Here is a 20,025-nt window from a genome sequence, read left to right on the forward strand (position 1 = left end):
TACAATGTCATGTACACGGCACAGAACGCAGCGGAGCAAATGACTGATATAAATGCAAAGCTGGGTCCGTGAAAGCTGCTAATGCACAGGCCTTCTTGTTTCGCGGAATATTTCATTAACGGCTGCCCCTGGCCCACAGTGCCCACTCTGTCATTACCTGCCACTGGGTCCAGCCCGCTGCGGCCTCTGCAGGCCTCGACGCTCGGAGCAACTTGCCCTGGGAGCTTGTGAGGTGTTCTGTTGATCAATCTGTGCGTTCTCTAGGTTGTGATTCGTACAATGAGGGGCAGGCCTGCGATTTGGAATCGGCGCGAATAATCCCTGCATGCAGAATTCGCTGGAACGGCCTGCAGGCTGACTGCAGATTAACTGCTGATGGACGGCAGATTAAGTGCAGATTGGCTCTGTGTCTCCCCAGCAGGATTTGCTCGGCAAAAATAGCCTTTGCTGCTGTCTGTGCTGTCACCGTCAGTGGTCAGCGCTGTCAAAAGTCCGATGCCGATCGCCGCGACACAGGACCGGTTTATCCCTTGGATTGCAATCTATCGACTCTTCGATCCCGCTGTTGCAGTGATGCTTAACGGTCCGGCGGGGCGCGCGAGTGCATATCTATGATCCGTATAATCTCCAGCGAGGGGCATGAATTGACCGCGCACTGTGCGCACCCTTTTGGGTGCGCATTGTTGCGATGTGTAATTTCCAAGGGATGAGATGAGATTATTTCGAATTCGAATGGGTTATATCATGTAGGTACCTACCCTTCCACGTTTGCTTCCCGACTGCAAGCCTCTTTTCTCTGCAAAATGGCCCAGTTTGAAGTCGAAGCGTTTACCCTGCTGGCCATCGCCATCGTGGCCATTGCCATTCGCGTCGCTGCACGATGGAGCACCGCGGGGCCCAGCAACTTCCAGCTCGACGACTATCTCATGCCACTGGCTGGGGTATTGCCTTGCCTCTACCCGCTCATTTACTGCTGATTGCTAACTTGACTAGGTGGTGTACGGCCTCGAGACAGGCGCTGCGTTCTGCGTCGGAGCCTGGTGGCAGGGCCTCGCCAACAATTCCATGACCGACGAGCAGCGCGCTGCTCTTGATCCGTCGTCGCAAGAGTACGCCCTGCGCGTTGGCGGGTCCAAGACGCAGGTTCTCGGCTGGTCGCTGTATACAACTCTGCTGTGGTTGTTGAAGACCTGCATGGCTGTCTTTTACTCGCGGCTCACGTTCGTCTTACACCTACCACAATTGAGAGAAAAAAAAGGATATACTAATAATGACGAAGAGCCGGGTTAATCAACATGAAAATCCGCGTCAAGGTCGCATACGTCCTTATCGGGGTGACCTACATTGCCGTCATCTGCTCCATCCTCTTCGGCTGCCACCCGATGAAAAAGAACTGGCAAATCTACCCTAACCCCGGGAATTACTGCCAGCCTGCAGTGTCCAAGATTGATGTCTATGTGACAGTGATTCTAAATGTCGCAACGGACATGTATCTCATCACCATCCCGACTCCGGTGCGTCTCCTACATTCCAGTCTCAGAACCCGACTGACAATGGCTATGATACTATAGATCCTATTCAAAGCCCGCCTCCCCCTCCGCGAGAAAATCGAACTCCTCATCCTCTTCTCGGGCGGAACATTCGTCATGGCCGCTGGAATCCTGCGCTGTGTTCTCATCCTTACTGTACGCCCCCCTCATTTATCACCTTAACATATATCGAAGAAAGAAAGAAGACTAATTCCCCCAGGCTGGCGCAAACGGCGCCTCCCAAGCCGGCAGCTGGGCCTGCCGCGAGACCTTCGTCGCCGTGATAATCGGCAACGCGCCCATGATCTACCCGTACATGCGGCGGGCCGCCAAAACGGCGGGTATATACATGACCTCGCCGCGGTCGCGATCAGGGCGCTCGCGCTCAGGACGCAGCCAGAGCTACCCTCTTTCAGACGGGGAGGAAGTGAAGCTGGGGATGAAGAGTCCCGGTGTTTCGCAGGCGTCGAAGAAGAGGAAGTTCCGACACCCGCTGTCGCTGCCGGAGAGTCAGTGGCGGGATGAGACGAGGACGGGGGATGAGGCTTATATGCTGGATATGCATCCGCTGCCGAGGCAGGTGGGTGCTGAGGGGTTTGACTTTCCGGCTAGGAGGGAGGGATCGAGTGCTGGGGCGGTTGTTACGAGTGGAAGTGGGAGTGGGAGTGGGAGTTTGGATGAGGAGGTGATTGCGGAGTTGGGGGGGATTAAGGTCGTGCAGGAGACGATTATTGAGAGGGGATGACTTTTATATATATATCTCTCTTTTTGAAGTTGGTCTGTTGTCTGGTCCTGTCTATATTCTTTGGTTCAGTGTCTATATTGCCTGTTATACTTGATATAATGTCCAGCCCTACCCGAATCCTTCGCAAACTGCCAATCAGACAGAAAGAAGCATATTTCCAGTATCCAACGCGGATAAATTGCTAAGGCTTGGTTTGAGCTTATCTGCTTTCTGGGCCAGACTAGGCTGAAGCCATTTTCTATCTCTTAGTAGATCCACTGCTTGTCTTTGTGGATCAGTTCGGCGATTCTCTGCCACGACGTGATCAAGTCTTCAGAGGCACCGCCGTGGTCTCCGAGTGCCTGAACTCTGTGATCCCAGTCCTGGTAATCCTCAACTGCGACGGACAGTTCGGATCAGGGCACGCAATGATCGAATCGGTCGTCATCCAGTCGTGTTCATGGGTTATACGCTGTTTGCAGGCCAGCAGAGGGAGGACCGACGCTGCAGTATTTGTGAGCAAAGCGAAGCCTACATACCGATAATAAAAAAAAGTAGACGCACCCAAGCTATATATACTAATTCCCTGCCCTTCTGGGAGATGCATCATTTCGCCCTTGAGGGTGAAGTAGTCGCCCTGCTTTGCACCGCAGAGGATGCGCTTCCCCTCGGGGCAGATCACCTCGACGCGCAGATCGAACAGCTGGAAGGAGTCCTCCGCCATTATTACTGGTGAGGAGAGATTCCCCAGCAGATGCGACTTGCGAGAGATATACTGAAGCTAAATATGCACGGGGAAATATCGGATGCCGGCGTTTTAGATGGCCAGTATAGAACACCGGCGGGCCACCGTGGACACTGGCCAGACACAGACCAGACACTAGAGCCAGTCCCCCTTTTCCAATGACCGACCTGCCTGACTGACTCGCCCTTTTCACAATCCCTTTGAGGGGAAAATAGACTTTCAGCCTTTCGTGTTCCCTCTCCATCAGAAAAGGTAGCTGGCCTAAGCTTGCTGCTGCTGCTGCTGCTCCTGCTTACCTGCGATGCCTTGGAGCGACCGTCAGTTCACTGCCATGATGGACTCGTCGTCCCCCTACGAGACCAAGGTCGGCGGTGCCACCACCGACATGGAGATGTGGCCAGGTCGCGGGAATGTCGCCTCTGGGTCCCACGAGGAGATCAAGCGGAATCTCCAGTCGCGGCACATCACTATGATCGCCATCGCGGGCATGATCGTGAGAATGTCCCAATTAGGATATATATATATCTATAAACTGTACACCCCGTCGCTAACTACATCAAGGGGACGGGTCTATTCCTTACCTCAGGCCAGGTCATTGCGACTGCTGGCCCCGCGGGCGCGTTCCTGGCGTACATAGTCATGGGCCTCGTCACGGCTGGAGTTGCGTACACGACGGGCGAGATCACGGCGTTTATGCCCACGACTGGGGGCTTTATCCGGCATGCTACCAAGTTCGTTGAGCCTGCACTGGGGGCGGCGACTGGATGGAACTTTTGTACGGCTGCCTGACTTTCTGAGATACTGTTACGTGCTGACGGGGACAGGGTATACGATGTCGATTACGGCTCCGACGGAGATCACTGCCGCGGCGACTCTTATTGAGTTCTGGCAGGTGGACGTCAATATGGCCGTTTGGATCACTGTCTTTGGTGTTTTCATTGTGGCCGTCAACTTCTGCGATGTCCGCGTATATGGAGAGGTGAGCAGCCAGACCAGACCTAGTTCATTTGTGCCTTGTCTAGTCTAACATCATACAGTCCGAAGTATTCTTCTCCACGCTCAAGATCATGCTCATCATCGGCTTGATCATCGGCGGCATCGTCATCAACGCCGGCGGCGGGCCTAACCACGAGTACCTGGGGTTCCGATACTGGCGAGACCCCGGCGCATTCAAGGCGTACATTGAGACGGGATCGGCGGGACGGTTCCTCGCCTTCTGGAAGGTCCTTTTAACCTCTGCCTTTAGTTACGGTAATATCCAGGTCGTGGCCATCTCTGGCTCAGAGACGCGGAACCCCCGCAAGATCATCCCCAGCGCGACGCGCAAGACCTTCTTGCGCGTCTTCCTTTTCTATGTCCTGAGTATCTTTATCGTGGGTCTTATTGTGTATGTCTTTCTATCTAATGCCTTTTTTTTTTTTTTTTTTTTTTTATATATATATATATTTGAATGTCCAGCGCGCTAACCTGCTCCAAGCCGGTCCGACGACGAAGCCCTCAACAACGAAACAGGAACCGCGCAGCAATCCCCCTTCGTCCTCGCCTTCGAGCGCGCCGGCGTCGCCGTGCTCCCGCACATAATCAACGGCGTGGTATGCACTTCCGCCATCAGCAGCGCTTCGGGGTGTATCTTCATTGCCTCGCGGACTCTGTACGGTCTCAGCCGCGATGGCCACGCGCCCCGGCTCTTCCAGAGATGCAACCGGTTCGGCACGCCGTATCTGGCCGTGGGTATGTCCTGCATCTTGATGCCGCTGGCGTATATGGTGCTGGGGAATAGTACGGCTGCGACGGTGTTTCAGTGGTTTGTGAATATCACGACGGTGGCGGGGCTGATTGGGTGGATTGTTATTGAGGTTACGTATTTGAGGTTCTTTGCTGGGTTGAAGGTGCAGGGGTTTGATAGACGGAGTACGTTTACATATACCAGTTGGGTCATGGTATAAGCGTTAGATGCTAATGAGTTGATACAGGACTGCCGAGTCGGAATTTCATGCAGCCGTATGTGGCGTGGGCGACGCTGTTTATGGTTGTGATGGTTGTCTTGTTTTCTGGTATGTTCTAGCAGTCTGAAAGATGTTGATGCTGGTACTGACGTTTCCTTCCAGGCTTCGATGTCTTTACAACTGGCAATTTCACCGCCGCTGGGTTCCTGACGTCCTATCTGAACATTGCCATCTTTGCTGGTATGTACCCGCTTTATCATGTAGAGTTGGATATATACTTACATACTTACCACCGCAGGACTATACATCTTCTTCAAAATATCCCTCAGGTCCAAGGTAGTCCCCCTGAAGGAAATTGACTTCCAATCCGAGTTCGATGCCATCGAGATCGAGAAGCTGTCAGGGGAGTACGTGCCAGAGATCAACCAATCCTGGTGGAAGCGGTTCATTCACTGGATTTAGTCTTTTTATATTTAGATACCTTGCCCCTTGTTTAGTCTGCATCAAGATACCAGTTCAGTGCGAACAGTCCTAATATAGCGTCGAGTGCATCATCATCTATACTCCCCACCACAATCACCCATACTCTCAAACATCTCCTTCCTCAGACTCCGCTGCAAGATACTATCAATCCTTGCCCTATCCTCGCCATCTAATGTCCACCCCAAACTGCCAAGATTCACTGCAGACTGCTCACTCACGCCCATGCGCGCACCGACAATCACGGCCCCGACGTACGGGAAATCCAGCACCCACCGCGTTGCGACATTGGAGACGGTCACGCCGTGCTTCTGCGCGATGGAGTGCAGGGCGCGCAGTAGTTCCTGGAAGAGCGGCCAGCCGCCCCAGCTGCGGATCATGGTGTAGTACTGGTAATGTTAGGCATCTATCACTTGAAACTAAATAGAAATAGTTAGGGGTTGTTTGTACCTTGCGCAGACTTGGAGTTGCCTCGCCGCTGTAGAGATCTGGGGGCTCTTGGCCGATCCATTTCTCAGCTAGAAGACCGCCGCATAGTGTCCCGTATGTGAGCAGCTTGATGTTGTGTTTCTTGCAGAGTTCGGCCATTTTCATGGTTGGCCGTGAGTCGATGAGGGAGAACTATGGAATGACATTGACTGTTAGCATAGAAACCTTGATATTTGATAGACCAAGCATAGTAAGGTATGGTATGGATACTGACCTGGACCTGGTTGGTTACTATTTTGATACCACTATCGACGACTCTCTGCATATGTTCCGTGTCGAAGTTGCAGAGGCCGAGATGTTTAATTCGTTGGTCTGCTTGGAGATATTGAAGGGCTTTGATATATTGGTCGTCGCCGTACTGTTCAAGTCAGTTTTACCTAGGACAATATAGGCAGGACAATATAGGCAGGGTATATGTTGTTGCTCACAAATTGCCAATGAAACTGCAGCAGATCGAGATTCGCCGTGGACAACCTCTGGCAGCGCTGGTCTACATTCGCCCGTATAGCTTCCTCAGAGACCTCCATCGGGTGGAAGACGCAGAATTTCGTCGCTGCGAAGATCGAGTCCGAGTACGCGCTCGAGGAGCGGTATCCGCCCTGCTTCTGTTAGCATGCACAGTACATCACCCTCGATATTGGAGTTATGGGGAGCATACGAAGATGATTTCCGCGTCGCCGTAGTGGTCGGCCATGTCGAATGCTGTGAATCCGCGCTGGACATGGTTTGAGAAATGCTCGATCATCTTTTCTCGCGGCGCGGAGCCCCAGGCTGGGCTGGAGAGCTGCCATAGACCGGTGAATATACGGGGTAGACTTATTCCGTCTAGAGCGAAAGTCTCGTTGATGGTCGAAGGGGGAAGTTCAGAAGGCGGTTTTATACTGGCAGCTTTAGGGGTGTAGAGGGCCTTTGACAGAGGGCCTAATAGCTGGGCTGTGGCGTCGAGGCCTCGCTGGAGGAGGAAAGTCTGTCCATTATTCTCCCATGCCTCTCGACATGATAGAAGCGACTGGAGGAGCTCTTGCAGTGGTTGTGCTTCGCTTTCTGAGAGACCTCTTGTGCCGGCAGGAACGAAGAGTGTCTTTTGGATAGCCGTAAGCGTCTGGATGATATCTCCATCCACAGCAGCTATCTGGGCTTTAAGAGCACCGCTGAACCTGTCTGAATCCAGACTCGCAATCTGGTTGACGATGTCGCGCAGAAGAGGCAGAGCCTGGTAGCACAGGCCGCACCCGACCATGCAGCAGATGCGCTGGCGGAGGTCTGCAAACGCAGGAGTGGTGTTGAAGGTGCCATCTGCCTGCTGTGTTGTAACTTGCTTTTCATACCGCGAGGCAGTCTCGTATAGATAACTGCGCGTCAGCTCCTCAAAGACCGGGGTGAGGCCCGGGTGGGCAGCCAGCACGCCACGCATCACCGACCGCACGCCATCCAGCGGCAGGTTGGCGATGATGGCGTCGGTCATCATGTTGACATGGCCATTTTTGGGAGACATGTTGGCTGCAGTATACTCTGCGAAATGTTGTTGTAGATCGAGATGGAGAGGTATTATTATCTACCAGCGCTCGCGCTAACGAGGCCTAAACGACCGGTCTCTCAACGGTCTCTTAATCGCCGGTGCTAATCCCTGCTCCAATTCTTGGTCTCCAACTCTCCACCTGGCGAGTCTGAGATGCCGTGATCCAGTTCCCAGCCGACTGCCCGCCGTCCACTTGGTGGTCTATCCAACACGAGACCCATCGCGCGCTGTGGGGGGAGGCCCAGCATGACGGCTAAGAGGCCCAGTGCCACCAACGCCTGCCTTCCATGCCGGAAGGTGAAGATGAAGTGCGTCTCGTCAGGGGCGGCCGGCGATAAATGCAGTCGCTGCGCCCGCAAGTCGCTGCCCTGCGTCTTCCAGCAGCACTGTCGCGGCAGAAAGCCCGGCACCCGGTATGTCGCCGGCCAAATTTCTGCCCTTAATACTAACAAGATAAGGTTGTCCAAGAAAGAGGCGCATGAGCCCGATCCAACGCCTCCAGGCCAGGCCAGGGACTCGGATTTCTGGGCCGAGTCGGAGGGATTCCAGCCGCACAGCCTGTTAAGCCACCAGGCCATGCAGGGCCGATTCTCGCTGCAGAACATCCTCAGCGTCAACCATGGGCCGGGCCCTGCGGAGTCGAGGGAGTCGAACTCGAATGCGATCTCCCCGGAGGATCCGATCGTGCTCGATCTGGTCAATGCCCACGTTGCCGCGTGCCTGCTGGAGTATTTCATGCAGAAGATCAACCCGTATATCAGCCAGCTGGACCCGGCGCTGCATTCCCTTTCCTACCTACGCAAATGCCCCTTCTTGCTGACTGCTGTGCTTGCGGCCGCTGCAAAGGCCTTTGAGTCGTCCTTGTACCCTGGTCTGCATGCGCACGCCGAGCACCTCTTCGTCGAGAGTTTCCGACGCGGTGACAAGTCCACCGAAGTCGTCCAGGGCATCTGCCTCCTCACGTACTGGAAAGAGCCCAACGACACCAGGGCGTGGACCTCCGTCGGCCTTGCGATCCGCATTGCCATGGACCTAGGCTGGCATAAGCTGTCTCCGCACTCCAGTCGAAAGCCCGGCCTGAGCGAGCTGGAGCGACGAGAAATCCGAAACGCCGAGCGGACCTTCCTGGTCCTCTTCGTGTACGACCGCAGCCTGAGCCTGCAGACGGGGAAGCCCTGGATGATGGAGCGCAACGACTTGACCGAATCGGCCGACAGCTGGTGGCAGGACCCCGTTTCGATCCTCAACGACCGATTGCTCTGCGGTTTCGTGACTCTACGACTGCTCTCGGCAGACACATTCGACCTGCTCATGCCCTCGACAACGAACTCCATGTCTCGCCTCGAGCGCACCATCGCCGTCTTGGACCGCCGCATCCACGCCTGGCAGAGCAACTGGGTCGGGGTTGTATGCGCAGGTCGAGCATTGGACGATCTGGAACCAGTCCCGCGCTGCCACGCCTTCATGATCCGATTCTACGGCTTCCATCTGCGCCTGCAGCTCTTCTCTACGCCGCTGCAGGAAACGGGGATCCAGAACGTGGACCGCATCTATGACCTGAAGCCATTCTGGCTGAGTTACCAGAGTGCCCTCGCAATGCTCGACCTGGTCGCGGAGTCCTCGGCCCTGCTGTATCTCGTCCAGGACTCCATCCACGTCATGACCGCGTACGCTGCCATTTTCCTAATCAAGGTATGTAGCTCGTTACCTTTATATTACCCCCCCCACCCCAGTTAATGGATCCAGCTCCTGCTTTCTTCCCCCGACGCCGTAGGACAAGAGATCGAGCCCACAGTCACAAAAGCCATCCGCGACGCCGCCAACGCATTCGCTGCGCTGTCGGCACCGCCAAGGTCGAGCTGTACATACCAGGCGCGGTTCCTGGATAAAGCCCTCCAAGAATTCGCACGCATCAGCCGCGGGCGGTTGAAAAACGTCAATTCCAAAATAGAATCGCCTTCATCGGTGTATCCAAGTAACGCACACCCACACCCACAGCCACACCCACCCCGTCGCGAGCAGTACCCCAGTATCATCAATTCCGATATGCCCTCGAGACCCTTGCAGGACGCTGCTGCTGGTGATCCAGGAGTAGGGGTGCTGCATGCCCACCAGGCTGCGGTTCCTGCGGTCCCTGCAGTATATCCACCATATGGACAGGTTCCGGAGAGGCGAGACGGGTTGGATCAGTCGGCGTTGAGCAGCGTGGGGTTTGAGCTGCAGAACCAGGTGAGCGAGAATTGGGACTTTCTTCTGGGCGATGAGAGTAGATGGGATGATATGTTTGCCAGCGCGGGGTTTAGTATTCAGGAAGGGGTGTTTTGGTGTTAAGACTTGATATTTGTATAGATTGGGCTGCTAGGATAAATTGATTCACCTGCGATACGAGAACATGAACAGTTTGAACAGTAATTGCATACCTGCTCGTATTGAACAGCCCCTCACACGTGATATAATTGACTGGTTTTGAGATTTAAAATTGTGTTGGTTTATTCATCCTGGGAAATCAGGAAGACTCAAGATGTCCCTTCTACAGATGCCAAACGAGATCCTTTTACTAATTTTCCACCAAATTTCAACAATCAGGGATGCTGTAAACCTTGCCCGCTCATGTCCACACCTTTACAGATTATTCTCAACCCCTAGGAACAAAGTCGACATCCTCTGCGCCGCAGCAAATGTACCACAGAAGCCCAACCACAGCCTGGACAAGGCCTTTTCTGGTAAACAAGGACCATAATTACTGGTTAAAGCTGGCTAAAATATGTCTATCAGTGCTAATCCGCCAGCCGCCATCGAACTGGCTCCTCCAAAGTGCCCACTCAAGCAAGTACATGTTGATTGAAATTGACGACGACGAGATACTGGATGCATCTACATCTACGTTACTAGACTTCACAGCCATCCAGAGCCTCTCTCAACACACCGCAAGCTCATCCATGGAAATCCTCGAAGCATTCCTCACGCAATTCCACAACCTGCCCGTTCTCTTGGGCGGATACTACGAAAACATGACCTCGGACCTGATATCCGGAGCAGCCCGACTCCAGTCCCAACTTCTACGCGAATCGGATACAGTAGTATCAGATACTACACCTGATTTCCCTACCGACCTTTCTAGCGACAACACAGTGATCGCGCTGGCGTTGCACTGTCTCGCGACGATCCACTTCCTGGATGTGATCGATTTGCATAACCCAAATATACCAGAGGCCGAGCTCTTCCTCAACGGATCCCCCGTGTTGATCATGGAACAGGAAGACGATGAAAGGCGGTTTCTTCCGACTGTACGCTTGCATCAGCCTGAATACCACCCAGTGCCAGGGTTGGGCTCAGCGATCAGCAATCAGAGCACGGAAGAGTCAGGGTCAGGACTCCGTCTAGATAGGGAATTCCATCGCATGCTGGGACATGTCGTTCAGGTATCATTTCGCCTCTTGGATGCTCAGGACCCGAGACACTGGCCTACAGTGCTGTATGTGCTTGTAATTCTTAGCGTGGGAGTTCGGGATAGCTTACATCCATTCCTGAGATGGAAGCAGAGGCTAAGGGATGCACAGGAAGGATTTGACCTTGTATTCCAGGATCTGGCGCGTTATTACTGCATCTGCACTGATGGTGGGCAGATCCTGAGTGGCCGTTGGAATAGAGAGGAGTATGCGGCGCGGGTGCAACAGGATATGGTTGCTGTTGAGCACGCTGAGATACTGAATCGGTTATGGCTGGAAATAGGTACGTTGGGCCTTCTGATATATACTGTGTTGTTCTGATATTCCTAGATGACGTAGACTGGAGCTCTAGGGGCGGGGGGTTTGTAGAAGGTTTTAGGGATAAAGTAGGGTATTTTGCGACTGGCGGTGCTGTACTATGATTATGATCCGGCGGATCTCGTTGTCCTCTACACATCGCCAATTAATTAACTACCACTATTACTGGAGATTGTAAGGCTATCACTGAGAGAGCAGGAAGGGCCAGGCATCCATGATCCACATTGATGCCTGGCCCCTTCTCTGAAGTCAAGGATACGTGGAGGGAATGGACACATCCAACATACACACGAACATAAATTCATCATGGACCTTCCAACCGAGTTGATAATTTATATCTTTGGGCATCTTGCCCCTCACGATGTTCTCAGTCTTGCCGCGACCTGCAAGAGGTTTCTCAATGCTTGGCAGCAACACACAACCACCATCTACAACCTCACTAGACACACCATCGAATGCGAACGCGATGCAAGGACACTGCTAGCCGATCAAGGAGTTTTACCAGCCGACTGCACCATAACAGTCCCAGGGTTTCTGCAGCTGCGCCGGAACGCCCATGTTATGGAGAGGATCATTGGCGAGTTTAACCGCAAGTATATGGCTCGTTGGTGCTGTCATCTAAGTAGGTATTTCTGCTTTCCATTGGAATTATTTATATATATATATATATATTTTCTAATCCAGACTACTCCCAGATCATCCGAGGAATCGTGAGGTCTGTGATGGCAACCCACGGCCACCACACTTGACGCGCACCGAGCGTCCCCGTTTCGTCCGCACTGCCTATAAACTCTGGGGATTGTTTCTCCTCAGCTCCGGCGAGGCAAGACAGCAGCGGATAGAGAGCTATACTATGAAGGACCTGATCTCTCTCGAAGATACAGACTGTGGCTATCCAATCACAGCCGTTGACGTCGTAACGTCGGTGATCAAGGCGGAGGCGAAACAACCTAGTGCGATAGGCTTAACAGTGCCGAATATCGATAGCAGCATCTATCGTCATGAGATTATAGGCAGGGTACATTATGAAATTGAACGCGTCGCGCAGTATGCATACGGGTGCGATCACCTGGCATTTCATTCGTGGGACGAGGGTGGATGGTGGGGGGGTCCCATTTCTCTTTTCGACGACTGGCGGTCCTTTTTCAGGGCTATACTGGTTGATTCTAAGTACACTTGTGGACAGCGTGTTGTGTCGATGGACGAGGTTTGGTATGAGACGTCGGACGAGGAGATCGTGGATTGATGGAATGGAGCTGTTAACTCCATAGCCAGCCAGTTCCAGAAAGAGAAAGATATGATTGGGGATAGCTGGAACTCATCTTCTGCCATGAGGATGTACAACCTGCAGTTATGCAGGATACTCAGGCCAAATTCTGCAAGAAAACAGTACTGGAAGGCCCAAACAACCCTACATTCGTCTCATCCGAGTACATATTCAACACGTCAGTACTACCAGAAGTAAATGCATAGTGTTTGGATTTATACTATTGTAGATTGATGAGAACATCTCGAATGCTCAAATGACTATTATTTAGTGAGGTTGACCAGCAACCCATACACCTAATGCCCTGGCTATAAGAACATCTCAGTCGTAGACTCGTATGCTGACAGTTAACAATAACAACACTTCTTTCTGCTTTTCCTTGTTTTTTCTTCCATCACATCCTCTTCGAATATAAGTCAAACGTATTGCATTTCCACCTGCTGGCCCCGCTGCATCATCCTCATCTCGCGCTCCCTGCGCCACTTCTCGCCATACTTCCACTCCACCCAAATCAGCGGCATGAAAGCCACCATGACTCCTGTGACGATCAAAAACGCACGCATCGCCCTGACAGCCTCAAGCAGAGGCTGGATAGCACTGACACCGGCCGCACCCAGCAGACAGCGGCAGAGGTTATTCAGCGCCGTCGCACTGGCCGGCTGGTCGGGGAAGCAGTCGATCAGGAGGGTCGAGTTGATATTGAAGATGGCCGTGGAGGTAAAGCCGATCAGGAACTGCAGGAGGAGCGGCGCGACGAGGTTCGGCCCGTAGCCGCGGCGGAGGTCATTGAGCATGAAGCTGGGGCCGTAGAGGGCGAGAGAGATGGCGAGCACGACGCTGAATAGGGGCACGCGGCGCAGGCGGGTGTGGGTGAGTGGGAAGTCGATGGCGGCGCGGCGCGGGATGGGCTGCTGATGCTGCTGATGCTGGTCCAGGGCGATGCCGTGGCGTGCTTTGAATTCGGCCTCGGCGAGCCGGAAGTCCTTGTCGAGGAGGTAGCCCGTGGTTATGGAGCCTGCGATGCAGCCGATGCCGTTGGGGAGGAAGCAGAGGCCGATCTGCCATTCGGGCATCTCGGGGAAGCCCAGCAGTAGGAGGCTTGTCCCGGAGGCGGCGACCATGCTCCATGCTGTGAAGGCGATGGCGCCCCAGGCGAGCAGCGCGGCAATGTCCTTCTCGAAGAGGTGGGCGAGGGGCTTGTGAATGCCGGAGAGGGAGATCTGGCGCTGTCCGGTCTTGTTGCGTTGCGTCTCGGGCAGGAAGACCAGGAGGCAGACGAGGATGATTACACTCATGACAAACAGGAGCCAGAAGATGCTCCGGAACCCCCAGGCGCTGTTGAGGAGGCCTCCAATGACCGGTCCGATAGACTGTCCCATCATACTAGCCATGGGTTAGGGGTTGTGTTGTGTCTGAAGGATGATTGGGATTGACATACCGAATACCTGCATTCAACCCCATAAAGCCACCGCGTTCCTCGGGGAAGGCAATGTCTGCAATAGTCCCAGCGCTGATACTAATAGTGGCAGAGGATCCCGCAGCCTGTATGCCCCGCAGAACCATAAGCATTGCATAGTCCTTCGTAAAGGCAAGTGCCAGGTTGGCAAGTATATAGATAGTAAGACTGATAGCAAAGGTAAGTCGGCGACCACACGAGTCTGACAGCGTGCCGAACAGCGAGGGAGCAATGCCCTGTACGATCATATAAACCGTGATAGTCAATGAAGTCAGAGAGGCGCTGACTCCAAGATCGTGAGATATGGTCTCCAGGGCAGGGAAGTAGATATTGGACGACAGGGGCGAGAAGGCGGCCGCAACAGAGACAAGAATAACAAGATTCCACTTCTGCTTCTTCGAACACATGGTATGCGAGGGCAGTTCGGCTTCGGAGGGAGGGATGTTGGAGGCAACGGCCTCAAGGGTCGGCTCGGAGGTCTTCTTCTCGCCCATTGCTGTATATACTCTGCGTTGTTGCTTGCGGATCCTAACAGAACAAAGCTCGACAGCCGGGAAGGATCATTTTATAGACAGCTGGACGAGGGTCTGCTCGAGATAGGAGGTTGCAGATGCGTTACGGATGCTGTTAGGAAGCACCAATCGGCTCTTGGCCATCGCCTATACATGAGGATGGTCGATCACAGACAAGAATGAATAAAGGGGAGCGTGGCAGACACGTACCTTGGTCCAGGTACCCAGCAGATCTCCAGGTTGATCATCGGTGCTAAATTTCGTCGTCTTATTCGAGAGTCTAGACTCGCCAATAAACTGAATCTGGGTACACGATAGTGCAGGGACTCGCTGGCATATCATGATTCGCCATGATGTCTATAAACGCTCGCTCAATCCAACAACCCTAAAGGCTTCTGGGTATGAGCTCCCGAAAGTCGCGCAAGTTCATTCAGTTTCCTAGAGAGCAGGTATGCTATAACAGGAACTTGTAGCACTATCCAATCTTTATCTCCGACCAGCCTGGCAGCACACTGACCTCAGTTTCACAGAACCGCCGGCTTGACGTCTGCTACTTTGTCCGTGAAACACGAACCCTGGTTGAGTCAAGCATCTAGCGCGTTTTCCTATTAAGGAAAATACAGGGCCTGGGCCGTGCACCGGCGATTGACAAGCTGAGACAGCCCCACGGACTGTGCCACGCGATCGTCCTGGAAGAAAGACGAGTCGACTGAGCCACACCAGAGCCAGTTCGCCGATCAGGAAATCATCCAGCCCTGGAGCATCCGATAGGCTATAGGGAGGCCTGAATTTTGTAGGTTAAAACGAAAACCGGCGTCTCTGCAGCCTGATTGCCACAGGCAATGCTCTCCCACCCCATCCAATTATTTCGCTGTTATGCATTACAAGCCACCTCTCCACATATACCAGTCAGTATACATCGGATGATGTAGGACTGAGGTTTGCACTATTGAATAGATCGCCTTAGGGCTGTCGGGCCGGCGGTTATGCTGCCCTGATTCACTCCATTAAACTTTGGCCATCTGCATGCCTGCGACACTCGTCTGGGGATTCTCCAATGTACATATGCGGAATATGCGCACTCAACATTTGTAGCGTGTATGCTCTTGTTAGTATTCTATCATCTCGTATCTAAGGTCTCAATCGCAGGTTGATATAGAGTTGTCGAGGCTAGTGGACAGCGCGAGTTTGAGAGCGGTTCATGAGCGCCACGGTTTTGCGGCGCACAGGAAAAGTGTATGAGCAGACCATTTTGTCCATGCTGGAAAGCCGCTGTGGCTGTTGAAGCGCCAAAGGGGAGTGGGACTGGCCCATGGCCCATGGCCATCGTCGCATCCCGGCCTCGGGCCTGGGTTCTGGGGCCGACAATCGAGAGCTTCGAGATTCAGCAGAAGCGGATGGAATCCCATTGGACTCGAGTAAGTCTTAGTGGAGAAACTGATTGAGAGCATCTTTTACCGGATCGCGATATCAGACCGCGGGGCGGCGCCTACCGCACCGAAGCACGGACTGCATGGAGTCCCCGGCTTCTGGTAACCATGCCACATGCCCCAAACAGAAAGAGGTTCTTGGCCTGATCAGCTATGATAGCCACGTTGTCAACAACAGGATAACCGGATGAACGGCATTAACAAGTGTGAAGAGCACGTGGCTGTATCAACGTTAACACCGTGATATCATTCAAATCCCTTACTCTAAGGTAACGCAGCCGGATTGGACACTTATAGCTGTATAATGACAAATCCAGCAATTGCAGAAGGCCTGGAAAATAGCCGCGGCCATTGGGGGTGCAACCTTATCAGGACTCCTGGTATTAAACAACTCCGTACAACTGTCTGGGGTTCTACATGGGGTATACTGCTCACAGAGATCTAGAGCAAATAGGAAGACGGGCTAAACAACAGGACTCATCGAATTCTATCTTCCATAACCTACGTGTCCGCCGCAAACGTACTTTTGGCCTGCATGCATCACCTCTTAATCCACGGCATGCCCGATCGGGAATGAGGGCTCTGTGGCGATCACGTGATTACCACTGAATTCGGTCTCTGATTGGCCAGCTCCCTCTATATTCTCCTTCACACTATGATCTGCCTCTCTGTGCGTTTTCACAGTCCGAATTGGCCCCAACAACACTGGGGATCCTCTATTACTGTCCATGCAATATGTGTCGACCCGAACCCCTGCGTCCAGATGCGTAATTGCAAGTACCACATCGACCACAAAGCAATACAACCGCCAAACTCTCTCCTGCCTTATTATTGCGGTGCCGGTGACGAATTCTTAGTTTCACACGTGGCTGCGTTATTGTTGGGCCGAGAGCGGATTCGACTTGAACAGGCTCGAAAGGGTCAATGCACACACTCTCTGTGGGTTCTGGACGACCTATCCCCGTCGAAAAACGCCCGAAGGTCATAGTTACATCATTCTGGTGAGCCATGGTCGGAAGGTAGTGGTTAAAGTACCGAACTGTAGTACTTATATACTGCTGTCCTATAGTCTATATAGACCTTGAATGACATTGCCCTTTACTCCAGTAGTCAAGAACCCCAGTTAATCTAGATACTCTGACGCAATATCTGCAGATTCTGACCTCCCACAGACAAAGCAAATCCCGTATGAAAACAATGCTAAAACAGACCCCCATTGCCTGCAGCCCTGAACCACACCCAAAGCAAGCTTGCTGCATTAAGACGTACCTCCAAATTGTCTGTGGTTATGACCGGCTACCTAGGTCCCGAGACTTGATCTACCATCACGCTCATCTCTCGCCGTCGCTATGCACGAATACACGGACCAGAACAAACGGCCTCATAAGCTAACGACGATGTATGCTCTCCAGGAATTCCAGACTGTGAAGATGACAACCATACTGGCTTATAATTCTCCTTCTCGTGCACCGGGTGCTTGAGTACGGCAAGGTATGTTTTTGAATGGTTTATTAAGCTAAGAGATACGTGGAAAGCTTTACCTGCTGTTACTAATAGTATTTTATTTCTATTCCACTCCGTCTATAAATACACCTTGTAGGGATTAAACTTGTTCCCGGGGTTTGGGGAGGGAGTTGATGATTTATGGCCCGACAGTGAGGTGATCGAGCACAGACTATACGAGGGATGTTGGTCCTTTTAGTAATATACTTGGATACAAAGAAAACGGTAGTGTCTTGGGCTGTACTATAAACTAATTCATAGCTACAGGTAGCGGCACTTGAACAAGGCCTCTTCATCAAAGAATTAGCCTGTTTCTCACGCAGCGGCTTGTCAGATTCTTTTAGTCGATGCTGCGAGGGACGCGGGACTGAAGCGAGTACGCTGGACAGGCTTCATGACGGAACAATAACTGAATCATTGCCCAGTGCCCGTCCAAACGCTGTCACGTTGAAGTTGACTTCCCTCCTACCATCGTTGAGAGCCACTATGTTCCAATGGACGGTGACTGTGGGGAAGTAGCGCATTCGACCGTTGATTGGAAACTGGTTCGCATTGGCTAGATCTACCTGGTTCAAATGACAGGGAATCATGCCCACTGATATGACTAGTTCAATGTCAGAAGAGGTGAATACCACAAGCACAGCGCATCAGGAGTGACAGGGGGCTACCATGTACTTACACCTGTCGTTCAACTCTGGAGATATGTCGCCGCGATCACCTGCAATGACCATAATTATCTTTGCGAGAGAGTCGTTATCATGATGAGTAAGGGTAATATTCACACTCCCATGACGGCCTTCCTGGAGCCTCTCGTTCTGTAGTCGGGTTAGCTGGGTGGTCAACCAGGATGTGAATTCAGGGGATGGAATGTGCAGGCAGACCCAGACCTTTTTGAGGATCCAGCAAGGAACGTGCTGCGTCACGCCGCCAATTGCCCCAGCAGCTGGCACGCGCACAGATTGTAGACCGAAATTATGAGCACACAAGGCACTCTCACGTCGCGCGGCTTCAAGTCCGCATAGGGTCGCTCCGTACGCAACCGAGGGCGCCCTTGTGGGTTAGCCGAGTCCCAAAATGCGGGTATGGGAGGAGGGGGGAAAAGCTCACCAGTACTCGTCGTGCTCCTCCAGTGGGCAGACTTCATGAAGCTTTTGCTTCAGTCTGGCCCTCAGATATGGAGACTGCCCGAACCCGCCCTCAAGGAGCACCCTCTGTGGTAGATAGATAAACGTTAGCCGCGAGTGAACCGGTAAGGATGCGGATGTAGGAATACCAACGTTCAGGTTCAACGGCTGGTGATCCCTTGTGGCCGTGTTGATGGCGCGAACAACAAGAATGATTATCTGTTCCACAACAGGGTCCAGTGCCTGCCTGATTTTCTCAGGGCTCAGAAGAACCTGGCCAGTTGGGAGGTCGAGGATGCGCTGTTCACATCCAGAAAAGTTGACCTTCACCTGCTCAATGGAATGCATCAAATCGGCAACATAAAGATGGTCTGCCATCATGTTGGCGAACGCGGTGCCCTGCTCGGTGCCTTGAGCGCAGTGCTCTGTCTCCACTAACTGAAGAAGGTTGCAGTCCACTTCAGCTCCCCCAATGCGCATGCCTATATGGAGTGTCATTTGTCTCATTATGGTGTTGGGCTATACCTGGGGAGGCGGTCATCATACCAGTACTGGCTGTTATCTGGGTATACTGGGGGCCGGAACCTCTGTTCTGGACGGACATTGCAGTGATATNCTTGCCAAAGATCAGACCAAGTAGGGTAGATGATTTGGGCATATGCAGGCTTACTTACTGACGTGCCCCCTCCACAGTCGCAGACAAGGAGCCTGAATTCTTGATAGAACTAGCTTCCATAACCGTATGTCAGCGGAAAAACCGGGAAGAGTCCGGGGGAGATCAAATAGGCCGACCTGAAGGTTGGGTGCTCGGTGAAAGGTGCTGATGGCCGCAGCCTCCGCCTCGGTGATTAAAAAGACAGTGTGCAAAGGGCCAGCGAGGTAGCCAGCCTCGGTAACGACTGTTATCATCCGCTGTCGAGTTTGCTGATCCCATATCGCTGGAATACTGAACCGCCATTCGACCGGGGGTGGGTTTTGATACGTATTTTCCAGGACTGTGCTGATCTGGACACGCAACACCCTCAGGAAGTCAACGATAACCCGCTCTTGCTTCCGCGGGGGCCCCAGACGCAGAACCCCGTTCCTTACGAGGCTGGACAATACCCCGGTCTGGTGGCCATCATGGCGTTGCTGAGGGTCGAGCAGAATCTTACTCCAGGTGTATCCAGGCACCACAGCCTCTGCGCCACGACCCCAGAATATTCTTTCGTTCTGGCCATATGCAAGCTTTGACGGCGTGCTTGGGTCCCCATTCCAATCCATTGTGGTAACTGCGGTCCTCGCCGGATCCTCCGGGTCCCATAGAGTGTACGTCACACCTGATCAAAGCACAATTACCATCTTCTGCTCTCTAGTCTGGCAGCATCGCGAAACAGATGGACTTACAAGTCTTGGTCGTTCCGTAGTCGATGCCGACTATGATCTTTCGCTCTGCAGAAGCCATGATTACGAAGGACCGGATTGGAGAAAGCCGTGATAAATACAAAGAGCAGCCGAGGCAAAATGGACACAGAAGGAAGGCCTTTGGGTTTTA

General features: G+C 52.9%; 9 protein-coding genes across 9 annotated transcripts; 5 read left to right on the forward strand and 4 right to left on the reverse strand.

The window, feature by feature from the left end:
* The first annotated feature begins 565 nt into the window (after positions 1–565).
* On the forward strand, positions 566–2,426 carry ASPSYDRAFT_400176 (uncharacterized protein). The gene is made up of 5 exons (XM_040846003.1): positions 566–941; positions 994–1,220; positions 1,280–1,514; positions 1,572–1,685; positions 1,750–2,426. The coding sequence occupies exons 1-5, from the start codon at positions 804–806 to the stop codon at positions 2,272–2,274; spliced, it is 1,239 nt and encodes a 412-aa protein (XP_040699843.1). The 5' UTR covers positions 566–803; the 3' UTR covers positions 2,275–2,426.
* Positions 2,427–2,578: 152 nt separating this feature from the next.
* On the reverse strand, positions 2,579–2,977 carry ASPSYDRAFT_92230 (TIGR04076 family protein; the record flags this gene model as incomplete). Its single annotated transcript, XM_040852635.1, has 2 exons — positions 2,579–2,757; positions 2,818–2,977. The coding sequence occupies 2 exons, from the start codon at positions 2,975–2,977 to the stop codon at positions 2,579–2,581; spliced, it is 339 nt and encodes a 112-aa protein (XP_040699844.1).
* A 355-nt stretch (positions 2,978–3,332) lies between these two features.
* Positions 3,333–5,406, forward strand: ASPSYDRAFT_60165 (uncharacterized protein; the record flags this gene model as incomplete). The annotated part of the gene is made up of 8 exons (XM_040849809.1): positions 3,333–3,491; positions 3,560–3,773; positions 3,823–3,977; positions 4,036–4,385; positions 4,476–4,909; positions 4,972–5,052; positions 5,107–5,184; positions 5,243–5,406. The coding sequence occupies 8 exons, from the start codon at positions 3,333–3,335 to the stop codon at positions 5,404–5,406; spliced, it is 1,635 nt and encodes a 544-aa protein (XP_040699845.1).
* Positions 5,407–5,498: 92 nt separating this feature from the next.
* On the reverse strand, positions 5,499–7,408 carry ASPSYDRAFT_92232 (aldo/keto reductase; the record flags this gene model as incomplete). Its single annotated transcript, XM_040852636.1, has 5 exons — positions 5,499–5,813; positions 5,875–6,045; positions 6,128–6,271; positions 6,342–6,512; positions 6,572–7,408. 5 exons carry the CDS (start codon positions 7,406–7,408, stop codon positions 5,499–5,501), a joined length of 1,638 nt encoding a protein of 545 aa, XP_040699846.1.
* Positions 7,409–7,517: 109 nt separating this feature from the next.
* On the forward strand, positions 7,518–9,918 carry ASPSYDRAFT_48314 (Zn(II)2Cys6 transcription factor). The gene is made up of 3 exons (XM_040847600.1): positions 7,518–7,845; positions 7,891–9,124; positions 9,179–9,918. Exons 1-3 carry the CDS (start codon positions 7,679–7,681, stop codon positions 9,761–9,763), a joined length of 1,986 nt encoding a protein of 661 aa, XP_040699847.1. The 5' UTR covers positions 7,518–7,678; the 3' UTR covers positions 9,764–9,918.
* Positions 9,919–9,941: 23 nt separating this feature from the next.
* Positions 9,942–11,523, forward strand: ASPSYDRAFT_134799 (F-box protein). The gene is made up of 3 exons (XM_040840692.1): positions 9,942–10,155; positions 10,208–11,164; positions 11,212–11,523. Exons 1-3 carry the CDS (start codon positions 9,954–9,956, stop codon positions 11,301–11,303), a joined length of 1,251 nt encoding a protein of 416 aa, XP_040699848.1. The 5' UTR covers positions 9,942–9,953; the 3' UTR covers positions 11,304–11,523.
* ASPSYDRAFT_92235 (F-box protein) lies at positions 11,506–12,445 on the forward strand (the record flags this gene model as incomplete). Its single annotated transcript, XM_040852637.1, has 2 exons — positions 11,506–11,821; positions 11,895–12,445. 2 exons carry the CDS (start codon positions 11,506–11,508, stop codon positions 12,443–12,445), a joined length of 867 nt encoding a protein of 288 aa, XP_040699849.1.
* A 437-nt stretch (positions 12,446–12,882) lies between these two features.
* ASPSYDRAFT_157331 (uncharacterized protein) lies at positions 12,883–14,416 on the reverse strand (the record flags this gene model as incomplete). Its single annotated transcript, XM_040842629.1, has 2 exons — positions 12,883–13,849; positions 13,905–14,416. 2 exons carry the CDS (start codon positions 14,414–14,416, stop codon positions 12,883–12,885), a joined length of 1,479 nt encoding a protein of 492 aa, XP_040699850.1.
* A 3,239-nt stretch (positions 14,417–17,655) lies between these two features.
* ASPSYDRAFT_134802 (Hsp70 family protein) lies at positions 17,656–19,935 on the reverse strand (the record flags this gene model as incomplete). The annotated part of the gene is made up of 9 exons (XM_040840693.1): positions 17,656–17,971; positions 18,047–18,182; positions 18,249–18,417; positions 18,475–18,578; positions 18,645–18,973; positions 19,038–19,107; positions 19,166–19,216; positions 19,284–19,810; positions 19,878–19,935. The coding sequence occupies 9 exons, from the start codon at positions 19,933–19,935 to the stop codon at positions 17,760–17,762; spliced, it is 1,656 nt and encodes a 551-aa protein (XP_040699851.1). The 3' UTR covers positions 17,656–17,759.
* Between the last annotated feature and the right edge of the window lie 90 nt (positions 19,936–20,025).

The sequence above is a fragment of the Aspergillus sydowii genome (assembly GCF_001890705.1).
Source record: "Aspergillus sydowii CBS 593.65 unplaced genomic scaffold ASPSYscaffold_10, whole genome shotgun sequence".
Lineage (NCBI taxonomy): Eukaryota > Fungi > Ascomycota > Eurotiomycetes > Eurotiales > Aspergillaceae > Aspergillus > Aspergillus sydowii.